Source organism: Lynx rufus, unplaced genomic scaffold, assembly GCF_022079265.1.
Source record: "Lynx rufus isolate CCGP_SWC_20201006 ecotype Redwood Valley unplaced genomic scaffold, mLynRuf1.p SCAF_7, whole genome shotgun sequence".
Lineage (NCBI taxonomy): Eukaryota > Metazoa > Chordata > Mammalia > Carnivora > Felidae > Lynx > Lynx rufus.
The window spans coordinates 34,939,725-34,965,925 of NW_025814889.1; the positions used below are offsets into that span (position 1 = coordinate 34,939,725).

A 26,201-nucleotide genomic window follows, 5' to 3' on the forward strand; every position below is an offset into this window, starting at 1 on the left:
GAAGCAGCCTGTGTCTTGTGGCCCTTAACTGACAGGTCTTTTCAGGAAACGCTGGGGCAGAATGGCACCTGGCACTGCCCTTGTGTATTTGGGACGGGAGCGCACCAACTGCAAAGCTAAAGGACACAGGATTAAAACTTTCCACTGCATTGTAAGTACATCTTCCTCTCCCTTATGCCTTATTTAATATTCAAAGATAAGCAGAAAATCAGTAAAATCCATCATAGCCTGCCATGCAGAGATCCCAGCTCAAACTGCTGAATGGATGTTTAAGTGACTAACAACTCCCTGAAAGCCTGGACACCTCTGAGGTCCTTCCTAAGCAGAAAAGAAAAACTGGTTTTGGAAGCTGAGTTGGAAAGCACTGTATTGAACAATGTCTACATCACCATTTAATCATCCCTACTGCCTCTTTTTTTTTTTTTTTTTAAACTAGGAACAAGACAGCAGGCAAGTCCACTTGGAAGTTGGAAGCTGGCCTGGTGCAAGCATGCAGACTTGGGCCGGACACCAGTCACAGCTACTCCACTGCAGGCTTCGGTTGTATATTGACTGTGGGTCCTCCCACCCACTTGAGCCACTTTTGCACTCTATTTAGGAGAGGGCCTGAGTGGTAGGAAAGTCACAGCTTGGAGGACATCTGTTCTTGGAATGGTGTTTCTGGGTGAAGTAGGATTTTATTAGCCATGTTTCAGAATAGTATGAAAAGAAAGGCATGGCTTTATTTATACATGCTCTTGAAGCTCTTGGCATTTGGCTGACAGCAGACACCACAGGTTGACAGAATTTCCAGCATTTATGCTGGAAAGACCAGTATGAGACTGGGCTTTAGGGTAGGGCAGGGAACAGGGGAGGAGCCAGGGAAGAACATTAAAGAAAGGGTGAAGCCTGGGGACTTCATGATTCCACTTACATGTTATGTCCAAAATGGAGAAATCTATAGAGGGATGAGGAATTTAGGGAGGTTGGGGTGAGGATTAAGGAGTGCTAGATTTCGATTTCTTTTGGGGGTAAGAAAAATGTTCTAAACTTGATTATGCTGATGGTTGCTGAAGTCTGAACTCTTAAAAGCCATTGAACTGCATGGGGGCAGCTGTGAATGGTATGGTATGTGCATCGTATCTCAACAAAGCTGTTAGGAAGAAAAGTAGCAGCCCTGGAGATAAACAGGACTTAGTGAACAATGCTAATTGAGGACATTTTAGCCTCAGAGGCCAGCAGAGCTAGAATTCAAGGTTTGTGGGGAATGCAATTCAAATGGGAATGTCTTCTGGGCACCAGCACTACACTGGCTAGGGCCATTCTGCCACCACAGAGAGCCCTGGCTCCAGCAAGGAAGAGCCCACGGTGGTATTCCACACTCTGCACATTTAATGCTTCCTAGAAGCTGGGGAAACACCACAGGCTGGTAGGCATCTGGACCCAGCTTATGGGAGGAGAGATGGAGCCTGAGAGGCTGGCAGCTGGGAGAACTCAGTTCCTTTTCTCCCTTCTCTCTTAGTCTGTTAGGGCTGCTTTAACAGAACACCATAGGCTGGGCTGCTTATAAATGCAGAAATTTATTTCTCACAGTTCTAGAGGCTGGCAAGTCCAAGATCAAGGAGCTGGCAGATTGGGTGTCTGGTGAGAGCATGCTTCCTGGTTCACAAACCATCTTGCTGTGCCCTCACGTGGCAGAAGGGAGGAAGTCTGGGGCTCCATCCACGTGACCTCATCACCTGTCCCTCCACAACCGTCACGCTGGGGATTAGGTATCAATGTAAGTATTCTGGAGGTGCACAGACACCTTACCTGGTCCTGCTGTCAGGCTGTGTACGGGCCACACTCTGTCTGGGACTTAGGCCTGATGCCGCTGCCACTATGAGGTGAAATCGCACCACTGGAAAGGACTCTACAGCTAGGCTAGGAACTCTTGACCCATAGTAACATGGAACTCAAAGTAACTACCCAGAATTCTAACCAGAGTTAACACATTTATTCATTCTTTTATTGATAATCTTCCTTTTGTGCACACATATGCATGGGTGTGGCATACACACAGGTAACCTGTGATACTTGGTTTCCCATTATGTGCCAGAATCCTCACCCCTTCACTGAACCTTGGAGCTGTGACTCCATTCCAGGGGCAGATGGCATCCCAGTGTGCTTGCCAGGACCCCAGAGGGACAAAGCCTTCAGTTTCTCCAAAGGAGGCACTTTCAGGAAACACTTCTTCAAACACTGGGCCTTAGCATCTCTCCTCTTTGAACCAACTCAGACTTTTAAAGACAGAGTGGTACACTTTCCTCTCTCCTCAAAGAGGCCTGCTTCTGCCAGCCCTCTAACTCCTGCCCTGCCCCTCTCTGCCCACCCTGATGTGAAGTCCGTATCTCATACTCAGTCTTGGGCGCCCAGCTCTGGTGCTTCCTGTGCTCACGGGGGGCAAGAGGTGTGCGGATGGGGGGCTGCTGCCCAGGGGCCCGCTCACGCAGTCCCTAAAGACCCTGTCTTTGACTGAGTGCCAAAACAGGGGCTCAGGATTTCAGACTTTTCTCCCCGTTGAATGCTGTTAGGTTTCACACCACACATTTCCATCCTGTCTCTTTTCAAAACTGAGCTGAGGTGGCTTTCAGGTATGTCTGGTCCTCAGCCTCCTTCTCTGCAGAGCAGCAGCTTCCCATATCAAAGGCATCCCAGGCCACAGGGCTGATGTCCCAAACCCCAGCCTGGCCCACGTGCCTTCTCCAACTGGGGCTCTAGCTGCCTCTCCACCACTTCTCTTACTGCTCCAGCCCTCACCCCACCTGCTGCCTTCTGCAACCACAGTGTCTTGGCCCAGGTTTCCCTTCTTTGTATTTTCATAGCCCTGGGCAGACCTCTACAATGGCCTTACTTCGCTCATGACCATCCTGTTTGCTAATCTGTTGCTCTCACTAGATGTTAAGCCCCTCCGTGGCTGGGGCCAGTATCTCCTGCAATTTACCTTTGTATCTCAGATGCCTGGCACATAAGAGGTGCAAGATAAATGCTGAATGAATGAAAGAATTAACGAATGAATGAATGGTGGAGACTCAAGGACACTTTGTCACTAGCTCCTGGGAATGGGCTGTGGATTCTTGTGGGGAAGAGACATCATGACCAGAGGGTCAGACAAAGAAAATTAAGGGGGATGCCCAGGGATCAAGAGGTTAACACTTCAAAGGCAAACATTTCACACACGGACATATGTATACATACAGACACTCATGTGCACACTTGTGTACATACACGCACCCTTCTCCCAACACTCGGGGTCTAAGGAGGCCCTATGGCATCTCAGGCTCCACACCGTCCCAGCCAGAGTTCTTCTGAAGCTCTTGGAAGAAAAGTTGCTGCTGGAGGCTTCTCAGGCTCTCTAGGTCCTCAGGCGAGAGCTGCTTGGCCGACCTCCCCAGGTCCTGCTTTTCTCCCTCCTCCTCCATTTCCAGGAGTCCTTCAGGGGGCTGCGGGGAGCTCCTGGAGATGTAGCCCTGGTCGGACTGCACTGACTGTCGCTGCCCATCCTCACAGGGAGCGTACAGGTCTTTGAGGGCTGCTGCGGCGCTCTCCCAGCCCTCCTGGTCCTGGCAGCCCAGACTCTGTTGGAAGAGTGAGAACATCAGGCCTTCAAGCTGTTCCCTCACGTCTTCCGGAAGGTGGTTGGGCGATGCCCTAGGCGTGCTGCAGAGGGGCGGGTCCTCTGAGTCCACGGGGAAGAGGATGCTGTTCCTCCGAGGGCCGTGGCCCTCTAACAGTGGCCAAGCCTCATCTCCCTCTACCACGGCCAAGCGGCTGGCTGTGCTGCTCCCGGTGGCTTGAGGGACAGGCTGTACTGCCTGAGTTGGAGGCGCCTCCTCCACAGGGAACACCTCTGTCTGGAGCGTCAGGGCTGCCGGCTCTCCCTGGGGCTGAACTTGAGGTTCCAGCCGGGACATTCCCCTTCCTTCCTCACAGACGCGCAGATCGAGCACCAGGCAGCCCTCGGAGGCAGGTTCCTGCACCAGGGGCTTTTGCTTGATGATCCCTCCTCCCGGTGGCAGCAGAGGCTCTTCAAACACCTCTTCATCCAGGGATGGGAGGTCCTGGTTCTCTGCGGAGCGAAGGTTCTCGCGCTCGAACCAGTCAGGGCACTGAGCCTGCCACTCCCGGAACCTCTCCACGGCCTCCTTCAGCAGCCAGCCACTGGGGCTCCGCAGGTAGTTCTCACCCGTGAGCTCCCCAACGCGGTGCATCCGGCCGGGTTCAAACATCTCCAGGTCCTGGATTCGGAAGTAAACTTCCTCAAATTTGTCCATGAGTGGGTACCTGGGAGTGATGTTGAAGAGGTCAGGAATATCACTCTCACTGCTGATGTCACGGAAGTAGCAGACAATGTAGGTGCCGAAGCAGGCTGGCTTCTTAAAGTCTGGCAGGATCATGTTCATGGCCGCTGTGAAGAGGTCACCCCCAGGCTTCCAGCAGTCACACCGAAGCTGGACAGCAGGCTCCTCCCAGCCGAGGATGGCCTGCCACTTGGCGCGGGTGCCTCGGGAGCACAGGATGATGATCTTGGAGTTGGTCTCTACCATTTCCTGCTTCTGGCGGCCCACCCAGGTCATGATCCCCACCTCTGAGATGACCTGCTCCTGCAGCAGGTCGAGGGCCACTTCGGTGCCACAGACGGTGAGCAGGAACTGGGCGAACTTTAGGACCACATCCACGTAGAGGGGGTGGTCAGCTGAGTAGACGATCCAGACCTTCCTGGGCTTCAGGGGTGGGGGCGTCAGGCTGCTCTTGGGCAGGACATCTGAGGGAAACAAGGAAAACCAGGCCCACAGGTTCAGGTGTGCATCTGCAATGATCCTCAAACCACAGGCCAGGGGCAGAACTCCTAATGGGTCAGGCCAGGAGTACCCTAGACCAGGAAGAGATTGGCTCCCTAGCCGAAGTAATGCAACTGAGGTCTCTGAATAAGCCAATGTTGCTATTTCGCCCATTTTGGCTGCCTGAAAAGAATCACAATTTGACCCCTTCTGGGACAGTGAATTTCTTTCTCAAGATTCCTATCTGGCCTTTAGCCGATACTTTAAAAAGAAAAAGAGACACAAAGGCCTGCCTATGGAATACAAATACCTGTTATAGGTAGGACCTCTTTTTATAAAAGATGGTCCCTTCCCTTCCTTCTTTGTCCAAGTGATTTAAAAAATGTTATCTTAGCTTTGCTATTTGAGGTCCCCTCTGTGTGGTGGTACTAGGAAGCAGGTCCTCTTACGGGGAGGTCTCCTGAAGGAGCTCAGGAGTTAAAATGCAGAAGGCAACCCACCCATGTCTCTCAAGAGAACCCTCCATCAAGCCTTTGACAGCAAAACACACCAAACAGAGGCCACCCACACCAGGAAATACTGACCTGTACATTTGGTGTCATTCCCGTATTTTTCACGAGACCCTGAAAGAAACAAAAATACACTGGAGCAGCTCTCTTGGAAGAGAAATAGGGACCAATTCACAAGGGCACCTGATGGCATGCTGTCACACCCCTGACACAGAGCAAATGATAAGGGAGGGCAGTTATTAGATGTTTCAGGGCCTTTGCAGGACCCCGTGCTATGTGGAGTCGCTCAGGTGTGAATCCCAGGTCAGCCACGAACAGCTGTGAGATCTGGGAAAGTTACCCATGCCTCAGAAACTCAGTTTCTTCCTCTGTAAAATGGGTCTGTGTGGCACAGATTAAATGAGACTGTATATGTGAAGTGTCTGGCACACTGAACATAGTCAGCAGGGGTCACAAGCACTTGGCAGCACTGACCCAGCAGGGACCCTCAGAGTGGTGACTGGGAGTTCCACCCACATCCCTCATTGTAGCCCTGGTTCCTCTCCTCTCCACAGCTGGGCTGCTTCTGAGAAACACCCCACTGCAGGGAAAGCCTCTTCCTCAGAAGTGTCCTTGCCAGAGGCTTACAACACATCTCCAGAAGTAGCCCCCACCAGGCCGGTTTACAACATTTCCTCCTAGTATTTTTGAGGTGAGGAAGAGAAACAACATTCTTAAGCAACTGTTCCCCCTGAGCTACAAAGAGGGAAGCTGTGGTGCAGGAGTCGGCTCCCCAGTGACATGGCAGGGTGAACAGAACCCCCGATGGCCAAGGAAGACATGCAGAACCTTCATTTCAATCCCTACCTTTTGGGCCCTTTCCCAGAACTACCAGAAGATAGTCAAATGAGTGAACTTTCCTTCATGTCTTCTTCTTCGTGTGTCCTTTCGTGTCAGTGTGGCGTGGGGCACTTCAGTAAAAGGTCAGAAGTGCAACAACAGAAATGAAGCAAAAGCCTCTCTGGTGTCTGTAGGGAGCTTTACAGTTTATAAAGTGTTTGCAGAGATGTTAACTTATTTGACCCTCCCAACAATCCTGTGGAGAAGAGCTCTCTCACTGGGTCTTCCAGTGCCTGGTCTGGTGTTCTTCCCATCACACAATAAATAATAATTAATAAAACCTACTCCTGACGAGACTTGAATGTGTGGAAACAGCTCCCAGACTACTGAAGGAAGGGCCCGGTCCCAATGCGGAGGGGGTGGGGGGTGGGGTGGCAGGGAAAGGCTGAGCCCCTAGGCTAAAGGCCCTTGTTCTCTCCTGCTCAGAATTTGGCCAGATCATTCAATCCTCACACACCCCTGAGGGGGAGGTGTTATCCCATTTTACAGAAGAGAAGATCAAATCTAGGGTTTGTTAAGCAATTTGCCTATGCCTGCAAAGCAGGGAGGCAGAGCTGGGACCCACACCTGTACGTTCTGGGTCTACCCAGAGCCTTCTTTTCATACCATGCTGCCCCTTCACCATTCTCCCTGACCTAGGATGTACAAGTCTGGGGGCTGCAGGATGGAGTCATTCAGGTTCTCCCACCTGCTTGGCTGATCATGTCTGATGCAGGGAAATTCTACCCTAGCTCCTTCCATCCAGTTTGTTTTAATGGTATTAATTTTAGTAGCAATAAATATAATTATAGCTAACATATGTTGAGCAAATATGTGCCAGGCTCTATGCTAAGAATTCATATATAAACATTATTTCATGTCATCCTTATATTTGTTTTACGATGTGGGTATCTTTATAAATTCCACTTTATAAAAGAGGAACCTGAGGCTCAGAGAATTAAGTAATTTGCCCAGGTAGTAAGTGGTGGAGCTGGTATTTGAGCCCAGGGCAGCCTTCCTGCACGCTGAGTTCTTGACAACTGAGCTTGGTGTGGCCTAAAAGAGGCAAGTTCTGTTCTTCAGACTGGGGTTGAAGGGTGCCCTCCTAGTACAGCCTTACAGAGACTGCAGCAGAAAGAAGGGGACATAGGAATAAAGAGAGGAACAGAGGGGAAAACCCCATGACCCACCCCCACAGCCCCTGCCCCTTACTGGGTAGCCTCCAGGTCATGCAGATGATCAGCAGGATGACGGAACCCACCAGCAGGATGGAGATGCCCGTGATGAACCCGTACACCCACAGGGGTATATAGTCTGTGGTAAGCAGAACAGCATGAGTGATGTAGCAGAGGGGGTCTGCTATGCCAGCCCTAAGCTCCCCCAGCCCCCGGGCCCAGCCCCTGGGCTGTCCACTCTGGCCTGCACCATGACACAGTGATGATCTCCACCCCTGGGCTGGCCTCTTGGTTCAGCCTTGTCTGCCTGGCTCCATCCAAGGCTCAGTCAGGGACGTCTCACGTGGCCCCTGGGGAATGGCCCCTGCGGACTCCTACAGCGCTACGGGAAGGAGAGTGGGGCTTACCTGCGATTGAGACTGCAGTGAGAACAAAGGGAAAACAGTATTCTTAGTTATTAGCAGTGACCACAAGAACCATCACTGCCCCCACTGAGGGCCTGGCAGTGACCTCGGCCCTGCACTAGCACTCCAAATGCCCAGTAAACTGAGTGAAAACATCCACATGGAACACCCAAGTTGTCGGTCTATTAAGAGATGACCCAACTCTCAACCGGGAGGCTAGGTTCTCCTCCAGGCCAATGCAATGTCTGCTGCTTTCTGGTCTGCATTTGGCTGTAGCCACATGCTAGGGGGTGGGTGGCTTATGAGTGGGAAGTTGGCATCGGTGCAGGGGGAGGGAACGGGCTGCCGAGCTTCTGGCCCTCGGGCCAGAAGCCGAAGCTCCGCCACTTCCTTGGTGTGTGATCTTGGACAAGTTACTGAACATCTCTGTGCCTCTATTTCCTCATCTATGAACCTGCGGAAAGGACCTTCTGCTTCACAGTATGAAGAGTCACAATTTGTGAGGACTGAAAGTGGACATGGTAAAACACTTCATTCAGTACATGGTCCATAACTGTAACTCTCTGACAGTAACAATTCCTGTTTTTTTCAGTCTCAAAAGTTGAAGATCAGAAAGGTTAAGTATTTTGCCCATGGCTACATAGCTAATGAAAGGCAGTCAGGAGTCCAACCCAGGAGTGTCTTTAGAGCCCCGCATTGCAGGCCTGAGTAACTCTAAGTAAAATTAAACTCCGCCCCCACCCTTAGAACCAGGTCAGGGTTCAGCTCAAGGTGTTGACTTCATTCACACTCACCCCCTAAAATGCCCCAGAGCAGCCATAAACTTCCTACCTGGAGGATCTGGAATTTCCGGGCAGGGTACAGTTATGGAGTGTCTGAGGCAGTCGTTTAGACAGCTACTGAAGAAGGGCTGGATCTGTGAGAGCAGAGAGAGGGATCCTGAGATGCTGGGGAGACTTGGGGTCCTCTACTAATGCTTTCTCGCCAGCAGGCTATTTGAGGACACACACCTGGCTGGTTGCTCCAGGACCTCCCTGTGCTGTCGGACAGATCGCCCATCAGCTACAGGGGCCAAAGAAGCCCGGCCAGGTGAATCTGGGAGAAAGGGCTGGGGAAGGTGGACATGATGTCTCACCAGGCAGGGAGGCCCAGTGGGGCACGGTGCCAGGTCCTCAGAGAGAGCACGAGTCCCTGAGCCGCCCTCCTTTCCTAGTCTGCCCTTCTAGGAGTGCTACCTGTGCATGTGCTCCCACACCTGTGCACACTACACTCACTCACCTGTACTCGGTGGCGGCAGCACCAATTAGAATCTAACAGGGTGAGCGTGACATTGGACCGCTGGCGGGAGTCCTGGTACGCAGGCTGTAGGGAGAGGAGAGGACGGGTGAGAAAGTGCTGCAGGTGGCTGCTGAGAACGCTGGCATCGCTGTCCACTGTGCCCCATAGGAAGGCCACACACACAAATGCTTCTTGGGTTTCTGTTCCAGGAAAGGCTATGTTTCCCTAGGGCAACTGGTTCATTGTTAATTCGTGAACACATCTAGTAACTGGAATTTCTCTTTGCTTTGGCTGCTGGCATCGTGGGGACAATCTGTGTTCATAACCAACGGCCTGACACACATTTTCAGTAGTAACTGCACCCTGCTTCCATCTTACTTCCTCATCTTTATTTCCCCTTTGTCTTAATACCCACATTTAAAAATATTCAGATCCTTTTTGGAATAGGTGGAAAACAACAACAACAACAAAAAGAACAGAGGACACTGTGGGGAAGGAAGAACTAAAAGGACGGGGGAGGTGAGCAGGGCAGAGATCAATGACATTTCTATCAACTGCAGAATCAACTATAAGAGACAAAGGAAAGATCAACCATAGAACTGATTCTACGTCAACCACGTACCAGAAGGAAAGAAAAAAAACAGATGCGCAGGATTGGGGTTGACTAAGCATGGTACTGAGCGCTGGGCTTCTGGCAAAGGTTCTATCCTGACAGTGGAGGGAGACTTGAGGCTGAGGGAGGCAGCATGGTACTACACTGGAGGGGTCAGGACAGTGGAAACATTACCTCAGGCACCATCAGTGTGTGCTGGAAGCAGCTGTGGTTCTCCGTGTGTGGAAAACTTGTCAGCAGGATCTGGTAATGGGTAGATTCATTCCACAGGGTGAAGCTCACCCACAGCTGGCGGGCCTCCAGGGTCTCCACGGTGATGTTGGGGTCCCATAGGCTGCCTGGTCAGGGCGCAGACACAGGCTGGGAGTGAGGGGAGGGCATGCGTGCGTGTGTATGCTCCTGGGCAAAGCTCCCCCAGCAAGACCGCCAGGTGTGGTTACCTGAGCCCACGCATGGTGTGATCATCTTCATCCTGGGGTCTTCGCAGCCTATCAACCCAGAAAAAGGTGAAACAACTAAGCCTCTGCCTTAGAAAGTTTGCTCTTCCAGACACCCAACACCAGGGATACAACCTGTTTCCTTCTGGGGAGGCTTCAAAGATGGGCCCTTCAAAGCCAGTTCCCAGACAGCATTGCTGCCATTAGCCAGAGGTCCCACAGAACTGGGGGCTGACCTGGTTGTCTCCTCCTTCCTCTCTCAGGGAACCTTCCAGACTCAACTGTACTCCTCCTGAGCTTGCTCTGAGTGACCCAAGAATCTCAGCCCACTCCGGATCCTCCTCCCACCTCCAGCTTTCTCTGTGGGTTGCCTCTGACTCTTGACAGGGGCAGAAACATTTTGTTCCTCCACAGCAGTGTTTCTCGAACTTTCCTGTGCATCATCATGGGTAGTTTCTGATTTAGTCAGGTCTGGGGTGGGTCCTGAAAATTTGTACTTCTAACAAGCTCCCAGGTAATTTGATGATGCCACTGGCCCAGGGATTGCCTTGAGGACCACTGCTTCAGAAACATCTTCCTAACCTCCCTTCCCCAATGGCATTGACTGTATCATTTTCACTTTGGTTTAAGAAGACATGTGATAGGTATGAATTGCTGTAGACTGACAGTCACTGAGTCTACTGCAGGAACAAGCGAGGGGACTGGGGGGATTCACACATTTGACAAGCACTTACTGAGCACCCAATCTGTGCCAGGCACTGTTTTAGACAGTGGTGAATAAGATAGAGTCCCTGCCCTCTGGAGAGCACATTCCAGTAGAAAAGACCAATGAAAACAAACAGCATAATGTAACATCACAAATATATGGTGATAGTATGTCAGGGAGTGATGGGTAACATGAAGAAAAATGAAGCAGGGTAAGCAGATCGTGTGTGTGTATGTGTGTGTGTGTGCATGTGCCCATGTGGAGTGCTCTAGGAATGGAGAAGACTGTCATCATCCTTAACAAGCACTTCCTGATGACCTACTATATGCAAGGCACTGTGTGGTTCTGGAGATTGCGCAGACCCTGAGCAAGCCCCAGACCCTGTCCTCAAGGGGGCTGGGTTTCCATATGTAGTTGGCTTTGAACAATGAGAAATGTTGTAGGTTGTGGCTGAGATTCTGGGGACGACAGAGAAATAGATGGTGCACACACATTAAAGGTTTAGAAGATAAACCCAGCAGTCTTCTTAGGCAGGATGGATTAGTGGGGGAAGAGGAGACGGTATCACACATGGGATGGTGGTGGATAAATGCAGGTAGGATGTGGGGTAAAAGGTGAAGAATCAGGTGGGGACAAGTGGGGAATGAAAAAGAAAAAGGTGCAGAGCAAGGTGACGAGAGCTGGAACCAGACTAGAAGCAGGAGTTAAAACTCTCTCAAGAGTGGCTTGTCCTTCTGACCCTTTAGGGGGAAGGAGTTGGGGAGTTGGGCAGGAGCTCCCCAACTGTGGCATCTGTTTATTCTGTAGGTATCACATGCTGTAATGGCAGTCACAGTCCAGCTTAGCAGGGAGGCTGATGTCTGAGCCACCTGCTGGTTTCTTCTCCAAGAGCTGAGTGGTGAAAGGAATGGCTTGGGAGGGCGCTCTTACCAGGTACGGGAAAGTTCCTGGACTGGTGGTTTGGGTCACCATCAGGGATGGGTTTGGGCAGGTGGTGAACAGTCACCTCATACTCCTGGCCAGGTTCTACCACAAAGTGGCTGAAGGTAAAATGCCACTGAAAAGAGGGAGGAAGGGGAGGTTGGAAAGGTCACATTCACACTTCTCACCGAAAGAACTCCAAGCCCACCCGCCCTCAAAAGATCAGTGAAATGGGAGAAGAAAACAACCACCAAAGCAAGATCCCAAATCAGAGGGAGGCATTTCTTTGTTCTTTGTTTCCTCTGGTCTTTGCTGCCTATTTTAAAAAAGTCTGGCCCCTCATCAGTAGACTGTAGTGTCATATGCCAGAGAATCTGGGGAAAGCCAAAATAGTCCTCCTCCATCGTGAGCCCTCTCAAACTCCAGAACTACAGCGTAAGGGAGCCAGGGAGCTGAGCCAGAGGACTTGGGGCTATTGGGAGAGTTAGCACACAAGAGGCAGTTCTATGCCTTTGCCTATTTTGGGCTTTTCATATGAATGGAATCATTCAATATGTGAAAAAACAAAAAAACAAAAAAACCAAGAGGCAGCTAAACACCATTTGTTAAATGACTCTTCCTCCTTAAGGGAAAACCAGGGATCTCTTGAGAATGTTCTGGAGCAGGAAAGTGCACAGGGAGGGTTACAGATCCCCACTGAGTCTGCATCTGTAGGCACCTTTGTTGTACAGGTAACAGAAGGTGTGCAGATATTTTTTTTCTGGATGGTGCAGATGATGTGCATTGATTCCACCTCTCATTCTAACTATCCTGGTGGTGGACAGAGGTTGGTGGTGGGGGGGGCGGTTTGCTTCTAACTTGATCTAGGCACGTGGTCCTCACCATCCACCTGGCAGTCAAGTTTGAGGGTCCTAATTACATACAGGAGAAGGGATCTGTCTTGGCTGCTTGTGGTTGTAGGGGATCTGCAAACAGGTACTTTTGCAGATTTCAACCAGCAGTTTGCACACTGGAGCTTACACCAGAATCACTGGGCAGGCTTGTTCAACACCGATTGCTGGGCCCCGCCCTTACAGTTTGATTCTGGAAGACTGGAGTGGGGCCCTAGATTCTGCATTTCTGACTGGTTCCCAGGTCATGCGGATGCCGCCAAGGACCATACTTTAAGCAAACTAAATGAGAATGAACATTTTACCATCGGGCAGTGAGCAGCCAAATAAACGGAAACCGCTGCAGAACTCACTGGCTTGTGCCCCAGCCACAGTGGTTCTCTAGGCTGGGCAAAGCTGTTTCTTCCTGGAGGCAGGCCCCAGGTTAACCTGGTTACAAAGAAAGAGAGCAGGAGGTGGGGCCGTGGAAGTCCTTCCCATTCAACTCTCTTTACAATGAACATCTAGTTACAGTTGGAAGCAAAAGCCAGGTGGGTATGTCTGGGAAGTCTTCGGAAACATGTTCTGTTCCTCACTGTCACTAGAGGAACACAATCCACTCTGGAGCCGGACACTTACCCGCTTATGATGATGCTTCAGTCTGGTCAGAAACTCAAACTTGACACACAAACGTTCATTGGTGTTCAGCTGCAGGACAGACAACTCTGCACCCTCCAGGTAGAGGATGCTGGCTGCAGGCCAGAGGGAGGAGAGGAGACAAACAGATGTAGATCAACAAACACAAACCGCGGGGTGTGGTGCTTCCCCATCTGTTATGCTTACTCACTCTTAAAAGAAAATCTGCACATTGTACCTAACCCTCCACTTCCTGTTACTTTTTGCTCGCTCTTGGGCCTGAGTTAGCCTCCTGCCTTGCTGACACTTACCTCCCAGCTGGGCAAGGACAAATGAAACTTTATACTGGGCTAGAGGCAAAGGCTGTGCAAATTTGTGGCTGGGATGTTGGCAACATGGCACGGGTGTCACACATGGCTGTCCCAATCCTTGGATAGGCTGGGGCAGGCACCAGAGGCTGGAGACTTATAAAGAGGATAACCTCCCCCAGGCCCTGGTCACAAATGTGGGGCTGGCTCTTGTTCTGTCATACAACTCTCTATCCCTGGAGAAGGTTTTTTGGGGGAAGGGTGTTGTTTTAAAAAATGCCAACTCCTAGGAGCAGCTGGCTGGCTCAGTCAGAAGAGCATGTGACTGTTGATCTTGGTTGGGGTTGTGAGTTTGAGCCCCATGTTGGGTATAGCAGAGATTAAAAAAAAAAAAAAAAAAAAAAGCCAGCCCCTAAATTAAGAGGAAAAGCAGGCTGGCAAATGTGTTACCATTTTCCAATAAATATTTGGTACTGCAGTCAGAGAATTAACCATTTGACTTCCTTTTCCAGGGTGATAAGGATTTTAGGCTGAAGGAAGGATGGTGGGTTGAGAAGATACCATCATTGGTTAATATCTAAAATGCTGAAGAAGTATTCATGTATTGCATGAAATGATAGAGCCTTTCAGCATGAAATCTGGGCCCTCATGTCTGAGCATAGGACTGGGAACCCAATTCTGAGTCTGGTGGGAGAGCCGTATGGTCTAGTCTGTGGATTCACCTGGAGGTAGGTAGAATCTCCCAGGCAGAATCTGACATGCCCACTCACCATCTGTCTGCAGGGTCCATCTGATGCCAGCTACAGGCAGTAGGTCTCCATGCTGGGTCTGGACAAAGTCCAGGTGGACCTGGACATCCTTTGGGGATGAAGGGGTCAGATTTCGAAGGTGGATCCAGCTGTCATCCAGGCAGGTACCTGGAGCCAGAAAAAGCAAAAATTAGAGACCTCCATGTTCTGCAAGAACCTGAAGAAACTGCAAAAGAATGAGGCATGCAGGCAAGATGCGCCAGCAGTGGCTCCAAAGAGCTAGATCTTAAACGCTCAGGGGCCTGCGACCCTTAGCTGGGTTCTTGGCTTCACCACACTGCCCCCACCCCTTTCCAGCTTGTCTGGGTCGCTGCAAATCTCTGAAGTCTAAAGGGCATGTTAAGAGAGAAGACAAAGCATGAAACTTGGTTTTGAGATAAAGCAGTGAAATGGGAGTACAGGAAGGATGGGGTAGTGATAAAAGTTGATTCATTTTATATGCCAGGGGTCTCTAATTAGCACAGACACTTGAAGTATGTGCCTCCTTCTTGAAATAAAACACAAAACAGGACCAACACCACAGATGTCTCTCACCTGACAGTGACAAGCTCTGGAAAATCAAATCGTATTATAGATACACCAGGGCAGCACCCCAGATAATATTTTCAAAACCCAAATGACAATTCTGATTCTCACTTTTGGACTTTTGCATAATGGATATTCTTGACAGGAAGCACAGGTACACACATCCTGGATTCCCAAGGGCACCTCCTGCTGAGGGCTGTAACCCTTATCCCAAAACAAAGTGGACTGGCAGCACTCTTGTCGGAGATCAGCATGGGGTTAGCATTTTATTAACAAGGCAATGACAAGACTAACAAAAACAGATGACTTACTATTCTTGACTACGCAGTTTAGCCCCTGTGGAAAAAAAGAAGGAGGTAATTACAGCTGTGAAAGAATGGTAGTTCACCAGCCAGGTTCCCCATGCTTCCCTTGGCTCCTTCTCAAGGATAAAATGTACACAGCCACCTACTCCCACTTCAGGCCGCTCTTGGGGCAGGGAACCATATTCTCCTCACACTTCTCTTATCCTGCACTCCTATCCTTGGATAGGAGAAACAGGATGGCAGTGGGTACAGTGGCTGGCAAAACAGAAAGGGCATTTTCTGAGTAACTGGTAACAGCCAGGAACTTCCCAATTTTAAAAGACACTGAGAGGGTTCTCTTGGGGCACCCTGCTGAAGAGGCCTCTAAATACCCAGCAACTTCCCGTCTCCCATCTGGATAACAGTGCTGTAAGAGGAGGGAACAGAAACTATATCCCTCGTTACAGGATCAGTTATGGAAAATTCACCAAGTCTCTACAAGCTCCTTTAGGTGCCAGATCCTGTTCTAGGTGACTTAGATATATTATTTCACTAACCCTCATACACATATGATTAAGTATTGCCCTCTGCCCTGTTTTATAGATCAGAAGACCTAAGTACAGATATTACCTTATGTCGCTTCCCACTTGGCAATCTGTGTTAACTCTCTAACCCAGAAGAGCTCTGGGGAGCCGAATTTAGAAGCCCCAATTACAAACAATAGGAGATGTGATTACTGGGCTTGAGTTTGGCCAGCTGACTCTACTTGGAAGACACACACACATCCCTGGAGCTCAGCCACCTTCCCACCACTTACCAGCTAAGTGACTTTAGGCAAGATATCAAACATTGCCAGGCCTTGATTTCTTCAACTGTAAAATCAGAATACCCATAACACTAACTTCACAGCATTGTTGAAAATCAAATGACACAAATATAAAGATCATGGGGCAGGGGGTGGGCTGGTGGTGATGGTGGTGTAGGTTTAAGGAAGCCCCTTACTTTCCACTTCTAATATATCTCCATTACAAAAAATTTCAAACAGCAGAAATGTATTTGTGTATTAATGATGCAATTAAATAAAGTAATACAGTGCTCCTGGACTGTTAAACAGGCAGCTTACTAGAAGCCCTAAGAAAATCGTTATGAGGAATTTTGTTGGCTGTAGTGCCCAGCGAACTATGTCATTGCCTGCTAAATGAGACAATATTTGTCCAGTGTTGGGCACATAATAGTTGCTCCTTAATTACTGGCTGCCCTTCCTTGGAGCTTGGTATATAGTAAGCACTCAAAAAATGGAAGCTATTATTATTACGGTGATGTCCATGTATTCAGATTTGGCAGTGGAGCAAAGGAAGAACTCAGGCGCAGTTGTTTCTAGTTATCTAAACTGGCAAAACGGACCAATCATGGCTTGTGGGACAGAAAGTTGGATGTCGAAGCAGATCAGAAATACGATTTTTGATTTTCGGGACAACACCGAAATTTGGTATATGTGTGTAAATAGGGTGTTGGGGTCAGCACCCACCTTTTTCTGTAAAGGGAGCAGAGAGCACCTAGGTGGCTCAGTCAGTTAAGTGTTGGACTCTTGATTTTGGCTCAGGTCAGGATCTCATGGGTTCCTGAGTCTGAGCGCTGCATCAGGCTCTATGCAGAGCCTGCCTGGGATTCTCTCTCTCTCTCTCTCTCCTCTCTCTCTCTCTCTCTCTGCCCACCTCCCCCTACCCGGCCCCTGCTTGTGCTGGCACATGCACTATCTCTCCCTCTCAAAATAAATAAACTTAAAAAAAAAAAAAAAAGAGCAGAGAGACAGGGCTGAAAGATGGGAGGGGTAAGATGCTGTGCCACCAGGGTTTACTCATAAAGTGGATACAGGGATGATATACTTGAGCATGCTCCAGGATTGACTTCAAGCACACCATTTCATCCATACCTGGGCATCTGGGACACCAGTTCATGAGCCCATGGGGTCCAGATTTTCTGTAGCCTGTCCAGCTCCTGGTGATGAGTTATCATTACCCAGGGCCATCAAAACCCTGCTAGGCTCTCCTCACATATTCAACAAAATCTACTAGCTGTCTGCTCACTCTAGTGTCACTCTGTTTCCTGGCTGGTGAGGAGATTACCTCCCAAGCACAAGCTCATTTCTCCGTCCACCGGAAACTCCTAGGACCAGGGCATAGCTGAAATCAAGAGTCAGATGCTTAACTGACTGAGCCACCCAGGTGCCCCTAATTTATCAAGTTTTAGAATTATCTTTGTGCTATCTTTAAAAATTGGGTAACTTATCCTTTTGTTCTGTGGTATTGAATGCCCATCAATAGGGAATGGCTGAATAATGTGAGATCTAGTTTAAATCTCACTATCCATCAAGACAAATGGTTGGATAGACTGCTCTCCACTATGGAATATTATGTAAATACTAAAGAGAATTAGTTACATAGAAATCTACCGACCTGGAGTGATGGCTAAGATGTGTTGATGAGTGAGAAGAATAAGTTGCAAAGAACTTTTTATCATATGACCCAATTTTCTATAGAAACAAGTGATGAAAAAACCCTTCCCATATATTTACATGTGTTTGAATATGATTGTATGAGCATATGAAAATATGTGGACAGATATATAGCAGGCTGTTAACACATTGGCTACTGTAAAGGGATGGAAGCAGAAGAGATGGAGAGAGGGAAGATTAAGGGGAAAAGATTTAAACAGAAGAAAAAATGTGCATATAAGTGAAATATAGAAAATAGAAATATAGAAAAATAAATTCCATTAGAGGTTGTGGCATGTTGATCATGTACATATATCTTTTCCCCTTCCCCGAACCATATGAAAATTCTAGGAAAGGGAAAATTTTATAAATTTTCAAGGACAAAGAGGAAACACCAGTGGACAAAAGAGGTGAATACATTTTTAAAAGCCAAAGAGGAAGGAGGAGTAGACGACTGGCTCAGGCCAAGTGGAGGAACTTGCATCTGAGTTCCTTGCTGCAGAAGGGAATGAGACAAGAAAGAAGCCAATGGCTCATCAGAATCTTTTAAAGAACCAGGTCTTAAAGGTATCAGGTATCTGGGGAGGTAGTATAAACAAAGGAACTGAAGGGGGTGTGGTAAAGTGAAGGTCTACATAGAGAATGTTGGGAACTTCAGCCTCTTTTTCCCTGCTCTGATTTCAGAATGCTGGAAGCCAACCCCTGGGAAAGGACCTCCAGATGCTGACATTAAAGAGTCCACTGATAGACAGGGCAAGTTCATCATTAGCCTGACCCACTATATTAAAGTCTGATGACCAATAAGCCCTATCTACACAGAGTATGTAATCAGCTTTTTAGGACCTCATTGTTTAAAAAAATTTTTTTAAATTAAGTTTTTCATTTTAATTCCAGTATAGTTAACATACAGTGTTATATTAGTTTCAGATGTACAATATCATGACTCAACACTTCCAAACGTTACTCAGTGCTCATCATGATTAGGACCTCATTCTTAAAATATTCTCAGACAGCCAAAGAGTATCAGATACTTAAGAAGGGTTTCCTGTATGAGAAATAGATCAAAACATACAAATTAAAAAAAATACTCTTGAAGGGAATAAGACAATGGTAGGAACAGAATAAAATTAAAACTAACAAAATTATAATACTTTCAAAGAGATAAGAGAGGACATGGACAAGGACAGGATACTGTGGTAAAATGAGCAAGCTGGGAATAAAAATGAACCTTGGAAATAAAAAACTCCATAGAAGAGTTGAGCTACAAAATTCAGGAAATTTCTCTGAAAGTAGAATAAGCACAATCAGAAATCAGAGAAAATATGTGAATATTTAGGAATCAATTCAGAAAATCAAAGTATGATTAACTGGATTTCCCAAAGACTGTTATACTGGAAACAGAGGGGAAAAAATTAAAAAGCAAAAAAATCCACTCCAGAACTAAAGGATACATATTTCCAAATTAAAAACATTCATTGAATGGCCTGAAAAAAAGGCCCAGACCAAGGCCCCACTTCATGAAACTTTTGGAATAGCAGGAATAAAAAAGAAGATCCTAAGTGTTTCCAGAGGGGGAAAAAAATAGGTACCATACAGTCAGGAAGGCATTGGCTTTCTTAGCATCTGTACTGTTTGCCAGAAGGCAACAAATCAATGCCTTCAAAATTCTAAGGGAAAATGATCTTTAATCCATGATTTTTATACCCAGCCAAATTAATCAAAAAAGTGTGAGGGCATGTATGTGTATATATTTCCCTCATATCCTTATGCATTTTCTTAGGAAACTGCAGGAGGATATGTTCCAGCAAAATAAGGTAGTTAAGCTCTGAGAAGGAAATCATAGGGTCCAGGACATGGGAACTGTAAACAGGACAGATTATCTAGTATGATAGTTGTGCCGTGGTGCAAGTCCAGGTCCAAGCTGGAGAATGTGGGGTTCCAGGAGGGAGTTCTTTGGGGGATGAGGAAATGAAATTGATGGGATATCTGATGTTTGGGGAAAACAGTGTATGACAAATCTGATAGAAAAAACTAGTTATATGGAAAATTATGGAAGATAAAGAATTAAAAGAAATATCATCTCACAGAGGAAAAGAAATTACACCAGAAAATAAATATAATCAAAGGGCACCTATTTGCCTCAGCAGTGAATATTACTTACTTGGTATAAACCCCATGGATTTCATTGAGATTGTGATGTAACTACAATGGGGATGCTGGGAAAAGCAGTGGGAGCAGAAGTATAAGAAATTTAAATTTTTATGTTATGAGTCAATAGGTAATATCTAAAATTGACAAGTCAAGAAAAAACAGTGTAAGTACATTTAGAAATGTGGAGGCAAATGCCAGAGGAAAAAAACCACTAGGGGTACCTGGGGGGCTCAGTCAGCTGAACATCCAACTCTTCATTTCGACTTGGGTCATGATCTCATGACCCTGGGATCAAGCCCCACATAAGGTTCTGTGCTAGCATGGAGTTTGCTTAAGATTTTCTCTCTCTCTCCCTCTGCCCCTCCCCTGCCTGTGCTTGTGTGCTCCCACAAGTGCATACATGCACTCTCTCTCTAAAATAAAAACAAAACAAAACAAAACAAAACAAAACAAAACAAAACAAAACAAAACACTAAAAGAAGTATATGTGATCATCTCTGGAAAACAGTTTTAGGAAGTGCTGAGGGCTGGGACAGAGATCTGATGTTTTTGGTTTTAAAGGTCTTAGTATAATTTTAAAAGGATCACCATGATATTATACATGCTGCCAAATCAAGCATAGGATTACTACATATTACCTTGATAAGAATTAATTAAAAGACAGACTTTTATTCAGGACATTACTCCAAACAAAAGAAGGGATTAAACAGTGAGATAAACGGATGAAAACATTAATTTGTTTAGGGGAAGGAATAGCAGACTTTTTCCTTTTAATTTCCATGTAGAATTTCCTTTAGTGTGATGTCTTAAATGATGTAAAAAATGCATTCAGGCTCTTCTCTGAATGCTACTGAGACAGATCTTGTTGTATTCTCCTCCAACAAATCATCCCAAATTTCTTTACTTCAAATGTCCACTTTAAAAAAGATAGTTGGATCAGAATATTATTTATGAGCTACTTGCTTGTGAATGGCATTATGTTAGCCCTCCTGCAGAAATCTGAGAAAGAATGTTGGTGAGGAAGATGGCACTGGTAGCAGCTAACATTTACGGAGTTCTTCTTTTGTGCCAGGCATCATGCTAAGCACTTTATACACATATTTCATTTAATCTTTATAATAGTCCTATGAAGTAAGTACCATTATCCCATTTAAAAAAATGTTTATTTATTTATTTTTGAGAGAGAGAGAGGCAGACAGAGAATCCCAAGCTGTCAGCACAGAGCCTGATGAAGGGCTTGAACTCACAAACTATAAGATCATGACCTGAGCGGAAACCAAAAGTTGGATGCTTAACTACTTAACCAACTGAGCCACCCAGGCTCAGTCCCATTTTTACTGATGAAAAAAACGAGGCACAGAGAGGTCAGCTAAGTGGCCCAAGATCCCATAGAGCTAACACTCAAACCCATGTAGTTTTGCTTCAGAATCCTTGCTCATTTTTTTTTAAAGTTTATTTATTTTGAGAGAGACTGAGACAGCACGAGTGGGGGAGGGGCAGAAAGAGGGAGACAGAGAATCCCAAGCAGTCTCCACACTCAGCGCAGAGCCTGATGCAGGGCTTGAACCCACGAAACTGTGAAATCACGACCTGAGCAGGAACCAAGAGTCAGACATTTAACTGACTGAGCTACCCAGGCACCCCCAGAATCCATGCTCTTAATCACTGCTATACTGTCTACATTGAAAAAAAAAAAAGGGACACCTACAACAGGTAAGCCAGTATTCTCTATCCATAGTGGTAAAGATTAAAAGGAAGAAATTTATTTCACTATGTTTAACTGTGTGCATGTAATGAATATTACCAAGTGCCTGGTAAAGAAAAGCGGGCTCTGAAGCCACATACTGCTCTGATTCTCAGTACAGCACTCACTAGCGGTGTGACCTTTGGCCACTAGCATGTAATCACGCAGCCTGGCAGGTTATTGTGAGTGTGGAATGAAGCTAGCATGTTAGCCCCAGGCAGGGTGCCTGCCAAAAGCTACAGGTGAATGTTAGTGCCCTTGTACCTTCCAAAGCCACAGCCCATGTAGTCTGTTGCTTTCACTCACTCACTCACTCACTCACTCACTCACTCACTCACTCACATATTATCACATGACCCTTTGAGGGGAGGATCTTTTATAGGCAAGAACATTGGTCCACAGCAGTGGAGTGGACCCAGGGCTACAGAGTGGGTGAGCAGGGAAGCTTGACCCAAAGACCATATCTTCTGACCTGGTGTGTCCTCTTCCCTGCACGGTACTGCCATGTGCTTTTGGCTGCTGGCTGCTATGTGATATCACAGTACCGAGATGGAAGTCTCGCCGTGAGCAGTCAAAGCGAGGAGCTGGGTATGATGGTCAAGGAACCTGTTAACTGTGCTGGTTCCACTGCCAGCAGTGACCCTGACTGCTGGAATGCTTATACCACGTAAAAAACATCCACAGAACACAACTTTTTACGCCAGGAGTGGCCTGGCAACCAGAAGATAAGGGTTAAATCTAACAGTTTTTCTACCACAAGTCAAAACCACAAAGTGCTCAGGGAAAAAAAAGAAAAAAAAAGAAAAAAAAAGAAAAAAAAAAGAATTTGTAATACAACATACATCCTGTCTCTAAAATCGTGTGTTAACACTCATACTGACCAAATCCAAGTCACTGTCTTTTCTTGAGGGCTTTCCTCTTGGCTAGCAGTCATGGCAAACCTGTGAGAAAGCCCAGGCAGGGGGAAGGGCCAACCAGTAGGCTGCCCAGGGAAATGCAATTACTTATGGTTTCTCCAGTATTGATTTTTGTGGGGAACTCAGAGTCATCTGGGTTTTGAGGTGCTAAACCCAGGAAGCCAGAAATAGTGCTATGCTTGGTGTCAGTTTACCCTTGCTTTTCCCGCAGAGCTAACCATTCATTCATTCATTCATTCATTCATTCATTCAACTTTAATTCCACAAATATTTATCAAGCCCCAAGTCCTGTGCTTGCAGCACAGAACAGGTATGGAGAAGGCTCTACTCTGTCTTAGGAGAGAGTCACTGAGCGAGAACTCCAACCAGGCTTTGGATAGACATTTGTATTCTGGAAAGTGGTACACACTTTGTGATGGTTCATCCAGGTCTTTCATTATGGAAGTGAATAAACCCAGGTGCAGGCCACCTACGTTGCCTAAGCTTGCAGAGATTCTAAAAGTGAAATCAGGATGTAAATTTAGGTGCTCTGAAGCCAAGTTTTTGTGGTGTCCCCTACCCTCACTATATTGCGTTGTATCCACAAACACCAGTGGAGGCAGAGAAATCTGAAGGGTGTTGTTTCTTTCTTTTTAAAGAGACTAGTCGATGAAGCAGGGAAGCTGTTTGTTCATGGAGATGAGCGGTCTGTGAGCCAAGTGTCTATGTAGAGGCAAGATGGAGGGAAGGCAGAACACAGGAGATGGCAAACAAATTTGGCCGGTAAGTATCTGTCTCCAGCCCTGCTCCTGACTTTCAATAGCTTCCCACTGAGTGATTAAAATCAAACACTTAGTCTAGCTCTTATACCAGGCCATGATGGAGTCCCTACCTCCCTTTCTAGCTTCTTCTCTCACTTTCCTGCCACATTCTCTGGTGCAATCACACAGTTTATCCTGCTCACCCAAGGGCCTGGGCTCAGCCTCTGTCTACCACCTGGACAGCTCCCACTACCCCTCAGGGCTGCCCAAATGTCTTATCTGACCTGAAGAACATCCTAGCCGGAAAGAGTTTTTCTTTCCTCTGGAATTCTGTACACTCCTGGTTGCACAAGGAGCCCTTGCTACAGGCTGCCTTGCACCACAGTTAGCACCTTCAAGCCTCTTCCCCATCCTAAATGATTTGAGTCCCTGCACATTAGGGTCCCAGGGGTGTTTCCTCATAGTTTCAGTTCAGAGCAACAGTATCTTGTATTTTGCAGACACCTGGCAAACGGCCATCAGAAAATGAACACGAATTCTCTAGGTACAACAGTTCTATACCAAGTCTGTGGGAAGGATCTGCTGAGCACATGTCCCCTACTTTGCCTAAAAGCGGGACTCACAAGGACATTTCCCAACATTATTCATATAAAAAAAAATTCTTCTAAATCGTCACTCCCTCTCCACTCTCTTTTGGCAAATCCTCCATGACATTAGATAAGGAGACGTATCTTTGGTTGTTTCACATCCTCTGACTCAGATACTGGGTCAGAGGTGGTGGAGGGGAGGGAGCTGAGGAAACCTGAGAGAAAGTGGAGGAAAGAGACATTTCTGAGGGGAGAAGCTGTGGAGGTGAGCAAGGTGATCTGCTGTTTGTTTTTTTCCCCTTAAGATGGTCCTCCACAGAAGGCCACTACCCGACGGGTGGGTGTGTCACTTTCCGAGGGCACATTGGGGGTACTACTTGACGGGTACGAACTGGATGAGGGTGGCGGCGGCGGTGGTGGAGGAGCTGGAAGGGCGATGTCTTAATCCTCTCCCCAGTCCTTAGGGCTTCTCGCCCTGGGGAGGTGTTGCCCAGCTGCCCGGAGCCAGCCGGCTGCATTCCGCACAACTGTCCCCGTCCCACCGCTCCGTCCCCTCGGCCGCCGCAGGCTGTCCGGCCTCGAGCACAGGGCTCTAGGACCTCTGGGTCCCTCCTGGGGATAGCGGAGCCGAGATCCGTTGGGGCCCCCAAGTTCCTCAGAGCCTCCCCCTTAATCAGGTTGCCGGGGGGCTGGCGGGGCTTCTTTGAGAGAAGCTCCCGAGGTCCGGACTGGTCTCCTGACCTCGGGTCCTGGCCCGCTCCGGCACCGCGGGGATTTGTAGGGCGCACGGCTTGGAGGCCGCTCGGGTCCAGTCCCCACTCCTCCGAAGGGCTCCCCCGCCTCCCTTTCTAACCGGCCTTGCCCAGCCTCTCCGGCCAGGCCCCGCGCCTCCCTCTCCTTCCCCGAACCGTGGGGCCCGGCGGCGGCGGCGGCGGCGGCGCTCCCGCCTCCAACACGGGACGCCGGGTCGGGTTGTACAACACTCACCGCGCGAACTTCTCTCCCGCAAACTCCCTCTTCTCGGGTTCACCCCTCAACTCCCACCAATCCGAGTGTCCTCCGGAGCGCGCCCGCTCCGAGACCCCCAGCCTAGACTTCCCGCCGGCCCGGCCTGGGGCACCTCGTCCGCTACCACCGCCTCTGTCCCTCACCCACGTCCCAGTAACCTCGGGGCGCGTCGGGGTCTCACCTGCTGGGAGCAGACCGGTGCCGGGTAGTCCAGGAGCCGCGGGGAGGCGCGAACCGGGGCCAGCCCGCTCAGGAGCAGGGACAGCAGTAGCCGTCCCAGCAGGGGTCCCGGGACGACTGGTGGCCCGCGGCGCGGAGTCCCCATGGCCCCGCACTGTCGCGGAGAGCTCGCGACCCGGCGGCTGGGGAGCTGCGAGGGACTGGCCCTGGGCTTTCCCTTCCGCCGAGAAGCTCCGAGTCGGCTCGACTTCGCCTGCTTCCGGCTTCCAGCCGCCCAGGGGGCGGGCCGCCGAGGGGCGGGGCTCTGGCCCGACCAGCACTCCGCTGGGTCCTCCTCCGGCCGTGCGTCCAGGTGCGCGCTCCTCCCCGCGCTCCCGGGGCCTGGGCTCGACTCCTGCGCGCCAGCTTCTCGCCGCCCCGCCCACCGCCTCTCCTAGCTCTCGGCTCCCGCCAGCTCGCAAATTTCATCTCCGCGCTTACCCGCCAGCCGTGGCGCCCGGCTTTAGCTCATTCCCGCGTTGCCCGCGCCCCTGGTTAGTCTTCTCTGCGTTTTCTTCTCGGTTCCTGGACGTCAGGCCCCAGCTCGAGACTCCAAAGGAGTCCGATCGATTTCTTACTCCCTTCCCCTCTATTCCCACCCCTGGCAGCTCAGTTGTCTGGCTCTGTTCTGACTTTCTTTTTCTCAGTCAGGGGCTGCTGCTGCCGGCTCCGACCCATTTCTCAGTTGGATTCCGGGGGAGGAAGTAGGAGCAGTCATTTCCCACACAGTTGGCGTCGACTCTGGGAGATTGAATTCTTGGGGGGCAGGCACCCGGTTTCGGACCATTCTGCGTGCTCACAGCGCTGAAGACTTCCGTATTTCCCGAGACTTCCCCCACGTCCGTTGGAGGACGGCCATCGCGACCACAGCTCCTTAGTCTCCCTCCTGATGACTCGTCCTCTGGAGGAGCGCTGACTGCATGCTTTCCTGTCCGGACTCCCCAGATTATCCAAGTTGGGCCGCGTCTCCCTTCTCCTGACTCCTGCCACTGCCCGACCCGGCTCATGGCTTCCAGCCTCTGCCTCCCGGATTTCACCCTACCCGCTCCCGGCACATTTGCCTTTCTTAAACTGCATTTCGTATCCCCTTCCTGCGTTTCCCCTACACCCACCTCCCCCGCATTTCTCTCCTGGTCAACTGTAAACGCCTGGCCTGGCCTGGCCTTTGAAGCCCACGGAATCTAGACGCACTTAGCTTTTCCGTGTGTTT

At 48.8% G+C, this 26,201-nt stretch overlaps 1 protein-coding gene across 3 annotated transcripts; it reads right to left on the reverse strand.

The window, feature by feature from the left end:
- Nucleotides 1-1,965: 1,965 nt before the first annotated feature.
- IL17RA (interleukin 17 receptor A) lies at nucleotides 1,966-25,189 on the reverse strand. Of its 3 annotated transcripts, XM_047066825.1 has the most exons (13): nucleotides 24,954-25,189; nucleotides 15,159-15,183; nucleotides 14,284-14,430; nucleotides 13,209-13,321; nucleotides 11,710-11,836; nucleotides 10,077-10,124; nucleotides 9,811-9,974; nucleotides 9,024-9,107; nucleotides 8,577-8,661; nucleotides 7,749-7,760; nucleotides 7,379-7,480; nucleotides 5,384-5,422; nucleotides 1,966-4,783 (listed from the first exon to the last, which is right to left on the reverse strand). In XM_047066825.1, the coding sequence occupies exons 1-13, from the start codon at nucleotides 25,095-25,097 to the stop codon at nucleotides 3,285-3,287; spliced, it is 2,589 nt and encodes an 862-aa protein (XP_046922781.1). In that variant the 5' UTR covers nucleotides 25,098-25,189; the 3' UTR covers nucleotides 1,966-3,284. The 3 variants fall into 3 exon arrangements, with proteins under 3 accessions (XP_046922781.1, XP_046922782.1, XP_046922783.1); XM_047066826.1 differs by lacking the exon at nucleotides 7,749-7,760; XM_047066827.1 differs by lacking the exons at nucleotides 13,209-13,321; nucleotides 14,284-14,430; nucleotides 15,159-15,183; nucleotides 24,954-25,189 and adding an exon at nucleotides 12,896-13,021.
- Nucleotides 25,190-26,201: the final 1,012 nt, after the last annotated feature.